General features: G+C 55.0%; 1 protein-coding gene across 6 annotated transcripts; it reads left to right on the plus strand.

Annotated features, from left to right (window-relative positions):
* Positions 1 to 1,386: 1,386 nt before the first annotated feature.
* On the plus strand, positions 1,387 to 18,768 carry CIZ1 (CDKN1A interacting zinc finger protein 1). 6 transcript variants are annotated; one of them, XM_032634634.1, is made up of 18 exons: positions 1,389 to 1,664; positions 2,222 to 2,345; positions 2,590 to 2,705; positions 4,467 to 4,538; positions 6,402 to 6,628; positions 9,016 to 9,109; positions 9,290 to 9,398; positions 9,899 to 10,235; positions 10,320 to 10,527; positions 10,788 to 10,909; positions 11,494 to 11,691; positions 12,451 to 12,575; positions 14,918 to 15,005; positions 15,457 to 15,570; positions 15,769 to 15,918; positions 17,638 to 17,707; positions 17,932 to 18,053; positions 18,424 to 18,768. In XM_032634634.1, exons 2-18 carry the CDS (start codon positions 2,227 to 2,229, stop codon positions 18,637 to 18,639), a joined length of 2,487 nt encoding a protein of 828 aa, XP_032490525.1. In that variant the 5' UTR covers positions 1,389 to 1,664; positions 2,222 to 2,226; the 3' UTR covers positions 18,640 to 18,768. The 6 variants fall into 6 exon arrangements, with proteins under 6 accessions (XP_032490527.1, XP_032490524.1, XP_032490526.1 ...); XM_032634636.1 differs by having other exon boundaries at positions 1,387 to 1,664; positions 9,031 to 9,109; positions 9,899 to 10,527; positions 18,360 to 18,768; XM_032634633.1 differs by having other exon boundaries at positions 1,388 to 1,664; positions 9,899 to 10,527; positions 15,769 to 15,894.
* Positions 18,769 to 19,247: the final 479 nt, after the last annotated feature.

Here is a 19,247-nt window from a genome sequence, read left to right on the forward strand (position 1 = left end):
ACAGACACACACACAAAAAATCCCCGGCAGGGGGTACTCATTTTACAGACGAAGAAACAGGCTCAGAGAGGACTCCTGCATCAGCCAGGGTCGCCTAGCCAGAAGGCAGTGGAGCCCCAATTCAACACCGGACCTCTCCAAGGCTAGCACCCAGATCTATTGGTTGCAAGCCTAGGCGATCTTGACTCAACCCACCCCTCCTTCCCCATTGCCTCCGTCTTGACTCTCACCAGAGCCGAGTGATCTAATCTGGGCGGATATGATGCTGTCACACTGTTCCCTAGCACTCCCTGCCCCTCATGGGTAAAGCCCAACTCTTCAGGCCCGCCTTCAAAGCCCGCATAGTCCGGGCTTCCCTTCCACCCAAAGGCGCGAAGTCCCCTGAGCCCGACCCGGCCCCGCCCTCCGGCCACGCCAAGTCGCGTTCGCGCCTCTAAGTCCAGGCAGAGTTAGGCACCTGTGCTGCCGCCCGGGGCTGTAGTAGAGCCGGTCCCTAGCTTTAGGGCAGCGCTAAAGTCACATGACTGCAGTCACATGACTGCAGTAACTGGTTGATACTCGGGTCTCCGCTGGGCCGACCTTAAGTCTGCGCGTCCCTAGCGCCACCGTGCGCCGCGTGGCACACAGTCGGCGCTTAATGCAAAGTGAGCGCATTGCCTAGGGCTGTTACAGCTCTGGTAGGCTCTGAGCAACAGAAAAAGCAAAGGGAATTATTCTTACTAACTGCGGATTGTTTGCCTCAGTGCTTGTGGAGGGACCGAGGAGAGGCGCACCGGGACGCGGGACAGAGTCGAAATTAAAGGGTCCTTGCGGGCAGGACCGTTCCGGGGCAGGATGAGCGCCGTTTTTACCATTAAACTCTGCCCTCCTCACCCGCTCCCCAGCCAAACCGGAGAAACAAACAAACAAACAAACAAAAAAACACTTTCAAACCGATCTCCCCACCCCTTCCAAGGCTAATTCTTCTGCCCCGTTGTGCCGGCCGTCCTCTCGCTGGGTCTCGGTCCCCGAATGTACAGCCGGCGGCTGCACGCCCCCTCCAACCCCAGCCCCGCGCGGGGTCTCCGGGTCGCGGGACAGTGGCGGCCGCGGCAAGGTCCGCTGGGGATGGTCCCCCTCAAAGTCGCCCGCGATGTCCCTGCCAGACGAGAGACCCTTCTGGGCGACAGACGGACCTGGGGCTCAGAGCCGCCCCTTACCGATGCGGAGGACGCGGGGCAGAAGGTCTGCGCTGCCCAGGGTCCCCTAGCAGCTCGGAACCACTCCCAGCGCCGCCCAGCAGCTGGGCGAGCAGGTGCCGCCCCTGCAGCGCGAAGGGTGCACGGGGCGGGATCTCGCGGCGCGGCCGTGGGCACCCGGGCCTCCTGTCCTCCAGAGGGCGCTGCCCTGCCCTGGCCTGCAGACTGGCCTTCGGAGCGGACAGGCCGTGGCGGAGCAGCGGGGACCCCGGGAGCTGCGGGGACAGTTGGAGCCGCGATCCGGAGCTCGCGGCCCACCCCCCACGGTGGGGGCTGCGCGACTGAGGAGGGGGTTCGGGGAGGAGGCTGCGTGGTTCCCGAGGCCAAAGCCGCGCTGGGAGGCGAAGTGCGCGGGCCGAGCGCGGCTGGGGGGACGCCGGAAGCCTTAGGGGCCACTTGAATGGAGGCCGAGGGCTTCGTTGACAGGTGGGGACACCGGTTTTGACGTGTAGTGCTGGCTCTGTAGAGGAAGGGGTTCAGCGGAATGGGGGGGATTAGGGTGGAGGGAAGCCTTCCTCCTACTTTGTTCGTGGAAGAAAGGGAAAGGTGGGGGTGGGGCGGCGCTGATGTTATTGACAGAACATGTGCGCAAGGGACAGGGTGGGAGTATCAGAGGGGTGTGAGTGGACAGGGGCTGGCTTCGCTACGTGATTGGCGCAGAGAAAGGCTGAAGGGTGGGGTGGAAGGTGTATTTCTGTCGGACGCTCGTCCTGGAGCTGCGGAGAGGAGGGAGTCGGAGGGATGGAGGGTGCGGTTGGGCGTTTGGAGGAGGGACTATTGGGAAGATATGGGGGAAATTGGCGGGAGGGTGGTTGAACTCTGCTGCTGGTGGAATTGGAGGTGTATGGAAAGGATGGGGCGCACGCGTGGCACGCTCTGGGCAGGACCGGCAGGGTAGCCGTGAAGCTCGGTCGGCAGCGTGTGAGGGCCGCGGGCTGGGGGTGGGCGACGGGGACCCGGCCTGACTCCTTCCCTTCCCGCAGCCGCCATGTTCAGCCAGCAGCAGCAGCAGCAGCTCCAGCAGCTCCAGCAGCAGCAGTTGCTGCAGCTCCAGCAGCTGCTCCAGCAGTCCCCACCGCAGGCCCCACTGCCCATGGCCGTCAGCAGGTAAGCTCCCCACTGGAGGGGTGGGCGGCTCCAGACCTGCCCCTCTGACCCATGCCTTGAAGACCTCCTCCCAGCCCTTTCTCTCAGGAGCATCCCTTTCTGAGTCCTGGAGGTCATCAGTTCCCACCCTAAGGGGATGCTCTGTCTGCAGTAGAGGGGGGCAGAGAATGGAGGTGAGGGGTCTCAGGGAGGAGGGAGGGTTTGACTCTCCCTAGAGCCCTCTGACACTGCTCTCAACACACAGGGGGCTCCCCCAGCAGCAGCCACAGCAGCAGCTCCTGAATCTCCAGGGCACCAACTCAGCCTCCCTCCTCAACGGCTCTGTGCTGCAGAGAGCTTTGCTTCTGCAGCAGTTGCAAGGTATGACTGCGGGCCCTGTCTCGCTCCATCTTAGCGGGAGATCCCCAGCAGCCCCACGGCACTGAATCTCATCAAATCCACACAGTAACCCTGAGAGGGAGCTGTGTCAGCGTCCTGGTTTACAGATGAGGACACTGAGGCTCCAGGAGGTGGAAGTCCCTAAGTTGCTCAGCTGAATGCAGGTCTGTCTGATCACAGAGGTGTACCCTTGGCCATGGTGTTAGCTCTGTGGGTGCTACTCAGCACAGTTTGCTGACATTCAGATTAGATGATATGATGGATGGCAAGATCTATTTTGACCACCCTCCTTTGCATCCTATTTGACAGATGAGGATGCCGAGGTCCAGAGAAGGGAAGTCATTTGCCCTGAGTCACATAGCATCAGCTCTGGCTGAGCTAGACAGAGGCCTGGGCCTCCTGACCCCCTGGGTCTCTGAGTGGGTGTCTCTAGCCCTCTGCGTTAAGCCTGTGTCCTTACCTGAGTTTCCCCACGTGGAGAGCAGTCTTTCATCTCTTCCTTACAAGAAGCTGCTCCCGATACCTTAGCCCCTGCAGGAGTAATCCAGGGGTCCAGAGACGTGGGGCCAGCTCATCTTCAGACCCAGCCTCTCCCGCACGGTAGCTGTGGCTTGCTGGCTGGTTCCTCAGGGCTGGGCACTGTGCTGAGGCCCTGACAAACCCAATTCCTTGACTCTGCTGACAACCCTAAGGGGAGATACACTCATGATCCCATTTTACAGATGAAGAGACTGAGGCCCAGGTGTTGATTAGTGGTCTTACTACAGAGCTATGTTCTGAGGCACCAGGCTATCCTGCCTCCCAGCAGGGTATGCAGTCAGGTCAGAAGATGTGATGGTCATCACTCTTCAGCCCTCCTGGGACCACATGGGTGTGGATGGTCCTGAGAGCTGGCTTATAAATGATAGATGATGAGTAGAGAGATAAAACCACACACAGGGACCCACAATGTATATATATTTTTTCACTTTTTCTTACTCATTTTAAAAGTCATACTCTTCGGGCTTCCCTGGTGGCGCAGTGGTTGAGAGTCCGCCTGCCGATGCAGGGGACGCGGGTTCTTGCTCCGGTCCGGGAAGATCCCACATGCCGCGGAGCGGCTGGACCCGTGAGCCATGGCCGCTGAGCCTGCGCGTCCGGAGCCTGTGCTCCGCGATGGGAGAGGCCACAACAGTGAGAGGCCTGTGTATCGCAAAAAGAAACAAACAAACAAAAAAAACAGAAACAAAATAAAAAGTCATACTCTTCAAAGAAGAGTGAAAGAAATATTTTAAAAAGAGTATAAGAAAACCCAAATTGTCATATGCAGATTCACTCCTAAAGAAAAAACCACCCTTTAAAGTGTTGGTGTATTTCCTCCCTTTTTTTTCTAGGCACAAACTTGGGGACTTGTATATGATTGTGGTTATTGATATAAGTGAAAGGCTGTATCTTGTTTCTTTTTCAGTGAATATAGTGGCATGATCATTTACCAAATGATTTGAAAGTCTCTGTAAAGATTGTTTTTGAACAGCTGTTTAATATTCTGCTGGAGGTGTGTGCCCTTGTGTCCCTAAACTTTCTCAGCTGTTTTCTTCTACTTCTTTTCTTTTCTTTTTTTTTTTTTTTTGCTTTAAATAATGGAATGAATATCATGTTTCAGAATTTCCTCTTAGAATGGATTCCCAAAAGTAGAATGACTGGGTCAGGGGGGATGGGTATTTTATGGCTCTTGATAAGTATTGCCAAATTGCTTTCCCAAAGGACTGGACCAGTTTGCAATGCCACCAGCCACATATGACAGTGCCGGTCTCACCATGCCCACGGCAACATTGGGTATTATACTCTTGATATATATATATATATGTATATATACATCTAATCTACTAATTTGCTTGGCAAAAGCTATATCATTAATGTTTTAGTTTACATTTCTTGGAGTGCTAGTGCAGTTGAATATTTTGTATTTGTCTGTGAAACATTTGTAATTCCTTTTGTGACTTGTCCATGTGCTTTGTCTATTTTTCTTTTAGAGTGTGCCACCTTTTATCTTACTGTTTTTAAGAGCTCGTTAGCATTCTCTCTGCACATATGTGTATATGTATTTGTTTTAAGTTAATGTTAATTAAACCCTTAGTAAATACCAGGTACACTTGTATATCTCATTGAATCCTCATAAAACATTGTGAGTCAAGCACTATTACTATCCCCATTTTACAGATGAGGGAACTGAGGCTAAGAAGGGGAAACTGATTTGCTCAAGGTCACAGGTCTTGTACTGTGGAGTCTGCATTTGAATCAGTTCTCCCAGCACATCTGACCCATGCATGCCCTTAACCCCTGTGCCTCCATCCCAGCGCTGGGTCAGGGATTTAAACTGTCCTTTATTGGGTCACACAATTCCCAGTGCTGGATCTCTGAGTCAGATGAGGTACCTGCCCTTAAGGAGTTCGCAGGGTGGTTAGGTGGTGGGCAATGGGAAGCAGACAAGGAAATTGTGCAGGTGGTCTTAGAACAGGGAAGCTGGGGCCTCTGGGGATACAGAGAGGGTCTGGGAAGGCCTCCCAAAGGAGAATCACCTAAAGGGAGGAATGAAGGATGATTGGGATGTAGAACAGTCCAGACAGAAGAAACAGCATGTGCAAAGGCCCAGAGGCAGGCAGAGACCAGGCTTGTTTGAGGGATGCATGGGAGCATGTAGCTGGAATAAAGTGGGCACGTGTGTGGGGAGAATTGCGAGAAAGGAGATCAGGGAAGAACGCAGGACTGGGCCTTGCACGGTGAAGAATGGGCTTCGTTCCTGAGTATCAGGGAGCTATGGAAGGGTTTAGGCAGGGGGAGGGGCGAAGTCAGAATGTGGTTTTTGAAAGATCACTGTTTGCTGCTATCCAGTGCGAAAACTGTGTCTGAAATTCACACAGGGGATGAAGTGGCTTTGGAGGAAGGGGTGTGGTAGGAGTGGAGATTTGAAGAGGGGTCAGGCTAGACTGAGGAGAGGAGTAGGAGTCAGTGTTAATAGAATCTGGTGTTGGCTTGGATGGGGGAGGGTGAAGAGAGGGAGGAGTCAGGAAGACGCCCAGAATCCTCTCCGGTAGCCAGCTGTGGACAGCAGTGCTGCTCCCAGAGACCCTGGACAAGGCACTCCTTCGCTTTGTGTCTCTATTTTGTCATCAGTAGAGAGGATAATGCTTACTCTGATGGTGGCTGGGCGGGGTGACTGAGGCCACGCATAGAAAGTGCTTAGCAAGCGCCTGCTTCCCAGGAAACTTTTGATGAAGGGTAGCTGCTATTGGTAGGAGAGTGTCTTATTATTCCGGGGACCAGTCATCTTGCTGGTTCTCCCTTTGGGTCCTGTGCTGAATCTTTCACATGCCTTAAGGTGTACACTAAAGCATGCCTGAGGGTGAGCAGAGTTGCTGGGGGTGCTTGAGCCACTGACCAGGGAGGCATTTGGGGTGGGAAAAGGCCCCCTTCCCTCCCCAGCTGGAGAGAAAACACTAGCCCTAAAGCCCCCTCTCCACCAGTGGTCCAGGTGGGACTGCGTCTTCGGCTCTCATCTCTTCCCTCTGGCTGCCCTTGGGTGGGGAGGGTCCCCTTGGAAGTTAACTGTGATGATGCTTTGGGGGACTGACCCCTGACTCTAGCCTCTACCACCCAACCACAGTTGTAATCCCTTTTCTCCCCTCTTTTCACACACAGGTAACCTCCGTGGCTACAACCTGGCAACCCCAAACCTGACAGCTCCCAGCCTCACACCCCCACAGCTGGCCACCCCAAATCTACAGCAGTTCTTTCCCCAGGCCACTCGGCAGTCCCTGCTGGGCCCTCCTCCTGTTGGGGTCCCCATAAACCCCTCCCAGCTCAACCTTTCAGGGCGGAACACCCAGAAACAGGCCCGGACCTCCTCTACAACCCCCAGTCACAAGGTGAGTGGTATCTGGACTGAAGAAGGCGAGGATGGGAATGGGAGAGGGTGTATCTGGGGATCAGCCCAGCTCTGCCCTCTCTGGCTCACATTGGTCTTTGGGCAGGTCATACCCCTCTTTGTACATCAGTTTCCTCATCTGTAAAATGGGGAAGGGGGCAGGAGTTAGACTCGCTTAGTGTTTCCCAAACTTTAAATATTCCTGAACCCCGATGTGATTTTTTTGCTATATCCAAACACCACCAGTACTATTATTTATTCCTTTTTAAATTACTATTTATATTATTTACTAATATTACTAATAGTATTTACTAATATTTCTCTCTTTTTGAAAAAACTGATACGTAACTGACATATAACATTGTATTCATTTTAGGTGTATTCTACCAATTTTCTTTAAACCAGCTCTGCCCAGTGGAAATAAAGTGTGAACCATACATGTAATTTAAAATTTTCTAGTAATCACAGTAACAAAGTAAAAAGAAAGAGGTGAAATTAATTTTACTCGCATATTCTATTCAACTTAATATATTTAAAAACTTATTTCAACCTGTAATCAATATAAAAAATGAACATGGCATTTTACATTCCGTTTTTTTTTGTTTTTTTGTAGTAAGTCTTTAAATTCCGGTGTATATTTTATGCTTACGTCTCAGTTCGGCTTCCAACATTTCCAGGGCTCAAAAGCCAAGTACATGTGACTAGTAGCTACCGTCTGGGATAGCACAGCTTTAAATGAAGTAGCTGCTTCTCTGCTACATTTAGTTAAAAAGGAAACATTATATCACTGTCTGAAATTAAAAAAAAAAAAAGCTCAATTAATTGCCATACATAGAAGTAAAAGAAAAGTGACTGGGGGTAAAACAATGTTCTAAAATCCTAAACTCTACACTGTTGCCAGCCGAAGGTTCTGAGCCTCTACAGGCCTTTCCCTGACAAAAGCAGGAAGCCTCAGAGAGATTTTCAAAGGGAATAATATCCTCCCTGAGGCTGTCCTGTCCCTGAACGTCCTGGCAGCTCCTCACACACACCACACTCCTGAGAGCATCTGGCGGTGGAGGGGTGGAACACCCTCCTTTTCTGGCTGCTCTGGCGCCAGCCCACATCTGGAGGGGAGGCATTGCCCTCCAGAGGGGGGTCCAGGCGGCCTCTGACTTTACGGTCGGGCTTGTCCTAACACAGTCTGGCCTAGTGTTTACCTCCTTGCCCCCATTTTACATATGGGAAAACCGAGGCAGTGGGGTGGAGGTTGCCCTGGACTGCACAGCTGTCACGACAGACCCAGAGTCCAGCCCTCCTGACTCACAGGCCAGTGCCCATGTCGTGCAGGGTGAGAGCTGGGTAGTTTCTGAAGGGTGTGGAGTCCTGATGTGGTGCATGTTTGCACTCAGCCCTGGTTCCTGGGGCTTTGTAGGAGGGAGGGAAGCTGCATGTGGATTCCTAAGGCTTCCTGGGGTGCCCTGGAACCATGTGGAGCTGTGTGTTCATTTCACAAATGTCTGTTAAGTCCTGCGGAGGACTCACTGGTGCAGAGAAGGCATCTGGAGATGCTCTCCTGGAGATCTTGGGCTGGGGAGGGGGTGGTGGTAGTGGTGAGACCTTAATGCAAATAATGCTCCAGCCAATGAATTATGACTATGAAAAATGCCACAGAAAGGAAGCCTGGGGCCCCTGGGGGCCTGTACTATGGGTTAGGAAGGCTTCCTGCAAGAAGTGCCTTTGAGGCTCTGGGAGAAGGCCTGGGGCTTTGGGGAAACAGAGAGAAGGCCAGTGTGGACATAGAGAGGGGGAGGGGGGGCGTGGGGAGAGCTGAGGCTGGAGGGGTGGGCATGGGGTATGGGCCAGATTGTGCAGGGGGGTGGGGCGGGTGGGTAGTTTCAGGCTTGGGGTAAGGAAGGAGTCATCCAGGGCTACGGGAAATCACGGTAGGGTTGCAGCCTGACAGAGATGAGAGACATGATCAGGTTTGAGAAGGGTCCCTCAGGAATTCCCTGGTGGTCCCGTGGTTAGGACTCTACGCTTTCACTGCCGTGGCCTGGGTTCCATCCCTGGTCCGGGAGCTAAGATCCCGCAAGCCAAGCGGCATGACCAACAAAAAAAAAAGAGAGAGAGAGAAGGATCCTTCTGGCTGCTTTGTGGAGAACAGGGTGGGGAATCAGGAGGCAGCACCGTGGACAACGTGAAGGCATTGCATCCCCCAAACCTGCATTTACTTAACCGGCAGGCAGCTAGATGGAACCCCCTGGACAGAATTCCTGGGCTGTTTAGGATCTTCTCTGGGGCCAGGCCCCGTCATCCCCTGGGGGACGTGTTGCAGCTGCTCTTGGGCAAGGGAGTATTTACTGGGGTGGGTGGCAGGTATCATAAATGGTTTCTGAAAGGAAGCAGGATTCTTCTTCTCAGACGATGCCTGTGGAGGACAAGTCAGACCCCCCAGAGGGGTCTGAGGAAGCCGCAGAGCCCCGAACAGACACACCTGAAGGTGAGGGAGGGAGGTTGCTGGCCCTTCAGAGGGGACGCGGGTTAGGGCAGTGGGGTGCAGGGGTGGTCATGGAGGCAGGGATCTTGCAGGGTGGGTGGGGGGGTGAGCCCAGGCCCCACCTCCTGGAGCTCGTACGTGCTATATCCAGCACGGCAGTCATTCACCTGCCCTCCATTTCAGACCAAGAATCTCCCCACTGCCCAGATGGCATCACTAAGGAGAAACGCACTGTAGCACCTGAGCCTGAGTCTCGTGTGGCGTCTGAGCCACCAGCTAAAAGGTCAAAGAGGTAACTGATGCTGAAAACCTGCCTGGGGCCCAGGTACCCTGTACCCTGATTCCTGCAAAGGCACAGGGTAGGGGGTTGGTGGGGTGAGATCCTTCAAGGAAAGGGCCTTGGTTTCTGGCTTGGAGGAATGTCAAACCTAATTCTTCACCTTACCTGGGAAGGCCCTCAGCCAGACGGACTCTGGCATCTTCACTGTGACTGAACCACCTGGAGACAGGTGAGGTGGCCGGCTTGGAGGGATGAAGATGTGAACCTGGAACCTCAGAGAGTGGGCAGAGGGTAGGCAGGCTTACAGGACCTCGGATACATATTAGCAAGCTGTGGGAGGTGGGAGCAAGTGATCCAATTTATTTAGGTGAAACTGGGACCCAGAGAGCCGAGGGGGCTCGTCCAAATCCCTAGCTTTGTACGCGGCATAGCTAGGACTAGAGCCTAGGTCATGGCCTTTCTTGGAAGCCCCTGGGGCCAATTGAATTTGATCTTCTTTTGATCCTTCCTAGCTCAGAGGAGCCCACAGAGAAGGAGACCCCAGGGCAGCTGCAGGCAAAGGTCCAGCCACAGGCCCGGTTGATGGCACCAAAGCAGACACAGACAACCGAGCTGCTGCCTGAGCCACTGGAAGCTCGAGTGCTGCCACGATTTCAGCCACGAATTCTGCAGATCCAAGCCCAGGTGCAGCCACAGACTCAGCCAGAGACTCAGCCACAGATGCTACCATTGAAGGCCCAGGTGCAGCCAAAGCTGCAGAAGCAGGCACAGACACAGACCTCTCCAGAGCACTTAGTACCACAACAGGAGCGTCTGCAGCTGCAGAAAGAGGCAGAGCCACAGAAACAGGTGCAGCCACAGGCACATTCACAGTCCCCAAGGCAGGTGCAGCCACTGCTGCAGAAGCAGGCACAGACGCAGACGTATCCACAGGTCCAGACAGAAGCGCAGCCGAGGGTCCAGCCACTGGAGCTGCCACTGGAGCAACCTCCAGTGCAGTCGCCAGTGCAGCCACTGGAGCCAAACCAGAGACAGCCTCAGATTCAGCCACAGGTGTCAGTGCCGGCACTGGAGAAAGCCCCAGTTCCGGTTCACTCTGCAGTGCTGGAGACGCCGCCCGATACAGTGGAAGCTGGAGCAGGTAAGTGAGCAGTGGCTCCCAGCCGACCTGGTGATGGGACAGCTCTGCCTGAACCCTTCAGTCCTACCCTGGCACTGTCCAACCCTGACTGGGTGCTGCCTGGGACTGAGGGTTGGGCCTGGATCTAGGGTTCGGGGCCGTCTGCACTGGAGGCTTCAAGGTCCTGGATGTGGGCAGAGAAGGTGGCTCTTGGGCCTGGGTCCCTCAGGGCCCAGGTGGGAGATGGACCCTGGGGAAGCAGAGCACACCTGTCATTTCAGGCCTGGAGGAGGCCTCGCCGGAGCCAGTGGGTGCCCAGGTTGGCCTGGAGGAGAGCCAGGAAGAGTTGACCAGTGGCCTGGATGTGGGAGAATGTGAAGAAAGAGCAAGAGAGATGCTGGGGGTGGGTAGAGATGCTGATGAGGACCACATGGTGCACCCCCTCAGCGCTCGGGTTTCCCCTCCTGTGAAATGTGACAGCAGCCCTCCACCTGGGTTCGTGGGCAGACCAGACTGGGTTTGGCAGTGGTTCAGTGACAGTGGTTCAGCCTTCACATGCCTTAGCTCTGATGATCTGGAGGTACTTTTAGTGATAAGGGTCCCTTCCAGCCGGCTCACCCCGAAACTAGAGCCCCCAGAGCCCCCCACAGGTAACGTTGCTCCAGCGGAGAGAGCGCAGCTGGAAGCCTGTGCCTGGGGCTCGGGGCCCAGCCCTGCCTCCTGGCCAAACCCCCTCCCTTCTTCATGCGTCTCCATCTGTCACGTCGGGGGTGGGGTGGGTAGACTTTAGAGTGAGGCGGACCCGGGTTTGAATCCTGACTGTGGTGCTTCCTGGCTGAGCGAGCTTGGGCAATCACCTGACAACTCAGAGCCTCAGTTTCCCCACTTGTAAAGTGGGCTGTCAGGAGGGCCCCTAGATGTTTAGCATGGTGCTGGCCCACTGTAAGCGCCCAGCTGGTGGTAGCTCTGCTCCTGCTTCCGGTGTAGGTGTGGGGTGCCGGGGGCTCCCTGAAGGTCACCATCCTGCAGAGCAGTGACAGCCGGGCCTTTAGCACCGTACCCCTCACACCTGGGCCCTGGTCCGGCGACTCTACCTCTGCCACCCCTGCGGCGGCCAGCACGCCCTCTAAGCAGGCCCTTCAGTTCTTCTGCTACATCTGCAAGGCCGGCTGCAGCAGCCAGCAGGTACCGCCCCCAGCGGGTGGGTGGGGAGGTCACGTGGGCGGGCGGAGGGTTTGGGGTCTGTATGTGATGCCTAGCCTGCCCTTCCCACGGCTGCCTCTGTGGCCACATGGGCCCTCAAGCCCCACCCCCAGCAGCTGTACATTTGCTCACAAAACATTTCTTGGCCAGCCAAGCGGGCAGGATTTTAGAGTTGGGTGGACCTGGTTCAAATCAGCCCTGACTGGCCATGTGGGTTTCGGAAGGTGAATTCCACCCTTTGTGCCTCGGTTTCCGCATGTGTCAGAGGAGGAAACATTTAGAACCCGCCTCTAGAAAAAAAAATAGAACCCACCTCACTGGCAAGTTCTGGGGATTCAGCGACTTGACACTGAAGTCATAAGCCCCAGGCCCGGCCCAGAGCGAGTGCAGCATTAATAACAGCATCATACTGGTATGATTATTACTATCGCTATTGTTACCTTCGTCCCTCTGTGCCTCCCCTGAGCAGAGTCATGGGGACCTGGAATTTGATCAGACTGCTCCTTGCCTTGGAGGCGCTCAGTCTCCAGGGGGAGCAGAGGCTCTGGCTGGCGTGTACTCACTCCGTGCCTCCGTTCACCATCCTTCTCTGGCCCACACAGGGTTGTAAGAGAAACGGCCTCCCAGTGGACGTGGGGTGAGCATGAAGCTAAGGTTGGAGGCCTCTTCCCCGGGCCGCACTCTTGCCCACCGTTCTGGGGCTCACTTCTCATGCCCCTTCCTTCCTCTCGCCTGCTGCAGGAGTTCCAGGACCACATGTCGGGGGCCCAGCACCAGCAGCGGCTCGGAGAGATCCAGCACATGAGCCAAGCCTGCCTCCTGTCCCTGCTGCCTGTGCCCCGGGATGTCCTGGAGCGAGAGGACCAGTGAGTGGGGGATCTCAGAGCCACTGTAGGGGGGTAGGCGGTCTCGCAAGCCAGCCCCGGCAGAGAGGGACCCTGAATCTACCATCCACAAGGTCTGCTTTTGGGTTAAGCATTGCCCTCCCTGAGACACCTCGTCACACCACTAACTGTGTGGCCTTGGACCTCAGTTTTCCTTATCTGTAAAATGGCCTCACGAGGGGTGTAATGCAGGAACTCATGAGCTAGACAGTCTCTTAAGGTTACATCCAGGCAGGAACAGTGTGACCATGTATGTGGGAGGGAAGTGGGTTGTGGGACACCGTGCTCCCCTGGCATATATGCTGACCCCAACCACGGGGGCCTGAAGGTCAGGATCTGCTCATCTTGTGGCTTGAGGTTAGAGCTTCCCTGGGTCACCCCCTTTCTTTGTCGTGGGGACTTGGCCCATCAGAAATGTCAGCCCTCCCAGAGTCTGGGACTGGCTCTTGGGGTGCTCTGTGGGCAATCACTGAGGCCTGCAGGGGCTGGGAGGCATCATCAGTGAAAGAAACAGGATGGTGCTGGCTCGGGACACCCTGCGGGATATGGGCTGTGTCTCAGAGGACAGCTGCCACTCAGCTCCAGACCTCCTGCTTTTTCAGAGGCATCTAGAAACCTAGATTTGTATGTGAATCTCCCAATTTCAAAATGTTAACAGCTAGTTCAGAATTAAAACAAGATGAAACAAGTCCTGTGGAGGCCAAATCAGACCCTTTCAGAGGCTAGATAGGCCTTGGGTCAATGGTCGGGGACTGTGCCATGAGCATTTATAGAGGGTCACAGCTTGAAGCTCCCTGCATAGGGTGAGGGGACAGGAAGGGCCCTCGGGTAGCTTCAGCTTGCATCTCCTGCGTGACGGGAAGCAGTCTCTCCAAAGGCTTCTGTGTCTCTGATAGGCAGTTCTCACTAAGAGAAGAGCTTCCCTGTGGCTTTGTAGGATGTTCTCCAGCCTTAAGGCTCCCTTTGCTTGCTGACCTAGGAGTTATACTTAGGCCAAATCATCATAAAGACAGGAGAAAGGTGACTCACAGAGTTGCTCCTTGCAGAGTTAATGCAATGGTGAAAAAATTTAGTTGGAAATGATCTATTCAAAACTAGGGGATTAGTCAGATCAGTTTAAGTCTTATCCACTTGGTGGTAGAACTAATTCTAGGGAATTAGTTCTTGGTGGTAGAACTAATTCTAGGGAATTTCTGATAATGTGGAAACATATGTGTGATGCAGCGTCAAGTTAGAACAGGATCCAAAATAGCGTTTGCAGAATGAGTTTGATTATATTCAATATAAAAATAGATCTTGGGCTTCCCTGGTAGTGCAGTGGTTAAGAATCTGCCTGCCAACGCAAGGAACACAGGTTTGAGCCCTGGCCTGGGAAGATCCCACGTGCCACAGAGCAACTAAGCCCGTGCGCCACAACTACTGAGCCCACGTGCCACAGCTACTGAAGCCTGCGTGCCTAGAGCCCATGCGTCGCAATGAGAGAAGCCACCGCAATGAGAAAGAAGCCCGTGCACTGCAATGAAGAGCAGCCTCCGCTCGCCACAACTAGAGAAAGCCCGCATGCAGCAACGAAGACCCAACACAGCCAAAAAAATTAAAGAAACAAACTAATTAATTAATTAAAAAAAAGATCTTGTGACGGAAGAAAACTGCAGGGCTGTAGCCCAAGCTATAAACAAGCTTCAGGTGGAGGGGATTCCGATTACACTGTCTTCTGATGACGTCTGCCCTTGAATCTGGACTTGGCCCTGTGCAGAATGTGGCAGTCCTTCCGATAGGCTGTGTGTCCTTCTGACACAGTCAGAAACTCTGGGCTGATCCCATGCCAGGCCCCGGGGATGCTGGGGTGGTGTCCTGGCTTCCCAGAGTTTGCAGTCCAGTGAGGGCAGAGAAGAGATCAGGTCCTCCCGATCCATTGTGGAAAATGCTGTAGCAGTGGCACTTTGGGGTCCCAGAGGGGGGCCTGGCTACCTGGGATTGGGACAGGTCCAGAAATGGGGGGAGGTGGAAGAACAGCTCTGGGAAAGGGAGGTTTTATCTAAACTGAAGGATAAGAGATCTCCAGGGCAGATATCCTCAGTTCTGTCACCGTCCTGGTGGCCTCCTGGTATCCCAGATGCTTCTAAATCTCATTTCTCCCCCCAAGTTCTCTCTTATTCCTATTTAAGTATTCTTCCAGATGAGCCTCAGGACCATTTTGTTAAGTTTCCAAAAAAACGATTCTGTTGGAATTGCATTCCGTTTATGGAGCGTCTGGAAGAGCTGCTGTCTTTCCAGCAAGAATGCGGTGTCACACTGTACTTGTTTTGATTGTCATCATTTAGAGAGCCTCCACCCAGGCGCTGGTGCAACACCTGCCAGCTCTACTACATGGGGGACCTGATCCAGCACCGGAGGACGCAGGACCACAAGGTATGAGGGCCCACCTGCTGCGAAGGCGCCCAAGCCCAGGGCTGGGGAGGAGGGAGCCCAGGTTGGGAGCAGAAAGCAAACATCAGCCTTTGTCACTGCGTGGCCATAACTCGTGATGAGTCAGTCACGTTTTTCCTCTTTGGGCTTCAGTTTCCCCATCTGTCCAGTGTGGGCAAGGCACCATCTCACCCTGCATTCAGCCTCGGGGCTCGTGGGGTCCTCAGGTGCCTGCCCTCTCTCCCTGTCTTCCGACGGTCCTGTCTCTGTTTCCATCTGTCGTCCTTCCTTATAGCACAGGGACGGGATGTGTTTGCCTGTGTTCTGTGCAGCACAGCCAGCTGATTACAGAAGTGGTGGGCCTGCAAGTGGGAGGCGAGGTCTCGCTGGGCCCTGCCTGGCTGCGCCTGGGGATGCTGCCCGCCGCCCACTTGGCCTGCCTTCCTGTCCCCAGATCGCCAAACAATCCCTGCGGCCTTTCTGCACTGTTTGCAGCCGCTACTTCAAGACCCCCCGCAAGTTTGTGGAACATGTGAAGTCCCAGGGGCATAAGGACAAAGCCAAGGAGGTAACCCCAGCTCCCTCAGAGGACATGGGCCCAGGGAAGTAGAGACTTGGCCAAGGCCACACAGCAAGTTGAGGTGTATTCCAGTCCAAATTCACAGCAGATCCGGGGGGACTGGAGTTCTCTGGGGTGTGGGGAGGATGGGGTGTCGCACCCTGGCTGCCCAGAGCTGACTTGAGCCTTCACCCACTCCCTGGGAAGCTGAAGATGCTCGAGAAGGAGATTGCCAGCCAAGATGAGGACCACTTCATCACGGTGGATGCCGTGGGCTGCTTTGAGGGCGATGAAGAAGAGGAGGAGGACGACGATGATGAAGAAGAGATCGAGGTTGAGGAGGAATTCTGCAAGCAGGTGCTTGGGGGGAGGTGGTGTGGAACGGAGGCTGGAGGCTGGACTCTCAGCCCAGGAGAGACCTCACCCCGCCTCCCAGGGGCCAGGAGGCACTGTGCTGGCATCTTTGGGCACTAAGGCCTGCCACGATTTAGCATCAATAGGAACTCTATTCAATATGACGATATGTAAGTATACATCGTGACACCTATAGGGTAGCAGGTGAAATATGCAAGGTCTTCAAAGCCTGGCTGCTGTTTTTACTTGTGGAAGAGAAAGGGCATCCTAGGGCAAGAGAACAGCATCATAAAGGCATGGAGAGGGCTTCCCTGGTGGCGCAGTGGTTGAGAGTCCGCCTGCCGATGCAGGGGACACGGGTTCGTGCCCCGGTCCGGGAGGATCCCACATGCCGCGGAGCGGCTGGGCCCGTGAGCCATGGCCGCTGAGCCTGCGCATCCGGAGCCTGTGCTCCGCAATGGGAGAGCCACAGCAGTGAGAGGCCTGCGTACCACAAAAAAAAAAAAAAAAAAAGGCATGGAGAGGGGAGCTATGTGGTGCATACAGGAAAAGTCAGTGAAAGATGGTGATGAGGATGATGGCGAGAGCAGTGAACATTTTTTGAGCACTTACTATATGCCACGCGTGTACCAAGCACTTTCCTGGCAGAATCTCACCCACTTGGATGCCAGGAGGCGAGACTGCAGAGCCCGTGCTCAAAAATACCCCAGCTCTGCTGCTTCCCATGAGCGAGGAGCTGGAGGAGCTTTGCAGTTTAACAAGTGTTTCCAGAGCATCTGTTCTGGGCCAGGCCCTGGTGCTGGATACCAGGGGTACTTGGGGTTGAAGTTCTGGCCCCTGTCCTCACAGAACTTGTCTGTTACAGTCCAGGGTGGTGAGGGGGCAGCCACAGGGGGCGGTGCCTAACGGGGCTGTGGATGGAAGGTTGCGTGGGTGGCCTCCAGCCCTAAGCAGGTTGGGGGAGATACCAGCTTTGCTACTCAGCGGTCAGCAGTGGCATGACCCTGGGCAAGCCCCTTGGCCTCTATAAGCCTGTTCCTCTGCTTAGAATAGTCCCAACTCAGACTGTAAGGAAGGGTCACAGCCCAGGGGGTGGTCGTTATTCTTAAAAGCCAGATTTGTTTGCAAGGCACTGCTAGGCGTGGCCTTGTGTGGAAGGGGCTCATGTCCAGCCAGTGAGACAAGGGATCCTTGATCACTTGAAACCTACCCCACTAAGACTGTGGTTGCTGCAGCATTAGGGAGCTGGCGGGGGGCTCATGGCAGAGTGTAACCAGGGCTGGGGGCTCACCAGGGCTCACTACCCTGCACCTCCATAAACCCGCTGTATGACCCTGGGCAAGTGAGTTAATGTGCCTGGGGCTCAGTTTCCTCTTATGTAAAATGGGCAAACCATAGAAAGTTGTTATGAGGATTCAGCGAAATGACACGTGTGATGTGTTGGGCATACCTGGCATGGATTATGGCCAGTGTGGGAGCAGGAGGGCTTCCTGGAGGAGGGGACTGATTGAGCTGAACCTGGAAAGTTTAGATTGGGAAAGGCACTCGGGGGCCAGGATCAGCATGTGCAGAGGCTCAGAGCATGCCACCCACAACCTCCTGGGAATCAAGGCGGGCTTCCTTGATTGAAGAGCATGGGTGGGTTCCAGTCCCCGCCTGTGTTTAGGAGGAGGCTAGGGGAAGCCAGAACCAATGGAGGCCCACACCTGTGTGTGTTTCCAGGTGAGATCCAGAGATATATCCATAGAGGAGTGGAAAGGCTCGGAGACCTACAGCCCCGACACGGCATATGGTAAGACCCCAGCCCTGACCCCACCTGCAGGAGCTGCGGCCCTCAGGTTGCCTCCAGGCGACCCCCCAGATCCCAGCCACAGCATCCTGGCCAGGCATCCTGTCCCCTCGTCCTCTTTTCTTTTCCCATCTGGAGGGTGGGGAGGGGTAGCAAATGGGCCCCTAGAGAAGGGGGGACACCTGGCTGGTGAGGCATGTGAGTGCACAGACCCTGCTGTCCCACAGGTGTGGACTTCCTGGTGCCCGTGATGGGCTACATCTGCCGCATCTGCCACAAATTCTACCACAGCAACTCAGGGGCGCAGCTCTCCCACTGCAAGTCCCTGGCCCACTTTGAGAACCTGCAGGTGAGTCAGGCCCCCTTCCCGGCTCTGCCCTGCCCAGGGAGTCAAGACTATGTCCTAGCTGATGGGGACAGCCAGTGGCCACCTCCCTCCTGTGTTTGGCCTCAGCCCCTGGGTACAGCCCCCAGTGAGAGGCTCTTCCCACAAAGGGAATCAGAGCTACGTTGGGGCCAATGTCTCTCTGCAGTTGTTCTGGTGGGTGCTGAGGGCTGGGCTGTTAGCTCTAGAGCTCTGGCCCAGAGAGGCTGAGCACATCACACAGGGTCACACAGCATGTGTGACGCTGTCTCAACTGGGCTGGGGAAGCAGCCTCTGGCCAGGAGCACACCAGGTGGGGAGGAAGCCTGGCCTCACCTGCACTCTGTGTGTCCAGAAATATAAGAAGGCCAAGAAGCCCAGCCCCACCACCAGGCCCGTGAGCCGCCGGTGTGCAATCAACGCCCGGAACGCCCTGACTGCTCTGTTCACCTCCGGCGGCCGCACACCCACGCAGCCCAGCACCCAGGACACAGCCAAAACCCCCAGCAAGGTGACAGCCCAACCCGCTCAACACCCACTACCCCGGCGCTCAAGCCGCCTCAAAACCTGATGGAGGGAGCGGCCCACAGCTGCCCTGTCTGGGTCTAGATCTGCTACGCTTTTTAGGAGTCTGTGTGGAGACTGTGACATGGTTGGTGTTTTTACTCAAAATCCAATAAAAGAAGGTAGTTTGGCTGTATAGTCCCCACCAGCACTTCCGTCTGGGTGGACAGGGAAAGGGGGCCCCCAGCTAGCTCTCAGTCAGCACCCAGCCCCTGCGGGTAGTGTGGTGGCAGAACTGGAAAGCTGAAGACAGGCTCCCTAACCAGGGACTCTGGGATTATGAGGTGTTTCACCTCCTGAGCCTCAGTTTCCCTCTTAATAATGTACCCAGGCTAGGAAGGTACTACCTTCAAGTAAGATCTCATTTAATCTTCACAGCGCCCCTAGGAGGTAGGTCTTGTTATCCCCAAATTATCCCATTATCCCAGATGAAGAAACTGAGGCCTAGCAAGGTCAGGTGCCTGCTGAAGGTCATATATCTGGTGAGTGGCCAGGATTTGACCCCGAGCCTGAACTCTGGACCCCTGTCCTGGCCTCTCCCAGCTGGACCCTACGGAAGCTGAAGGGCAGGAGTGGGGGCCCTCACTGCTCAGGCCCTCTGGTTCCAAGTTCATG

This window comes from Phocoena sinus, chromosome 6, assembly GCF_008692025.1.
Source record: "Phocoena sinus isolate mPhoSin1 chromosome 6, mPhoSin1.pri, whole genome shotgun sequence".
Lineage (NCBI taxonomy): Eukaryota > Metazoa > Chordata > Mammalia > Artiodactyla > Phocoenidae > Phocoena > Phocoena sinus.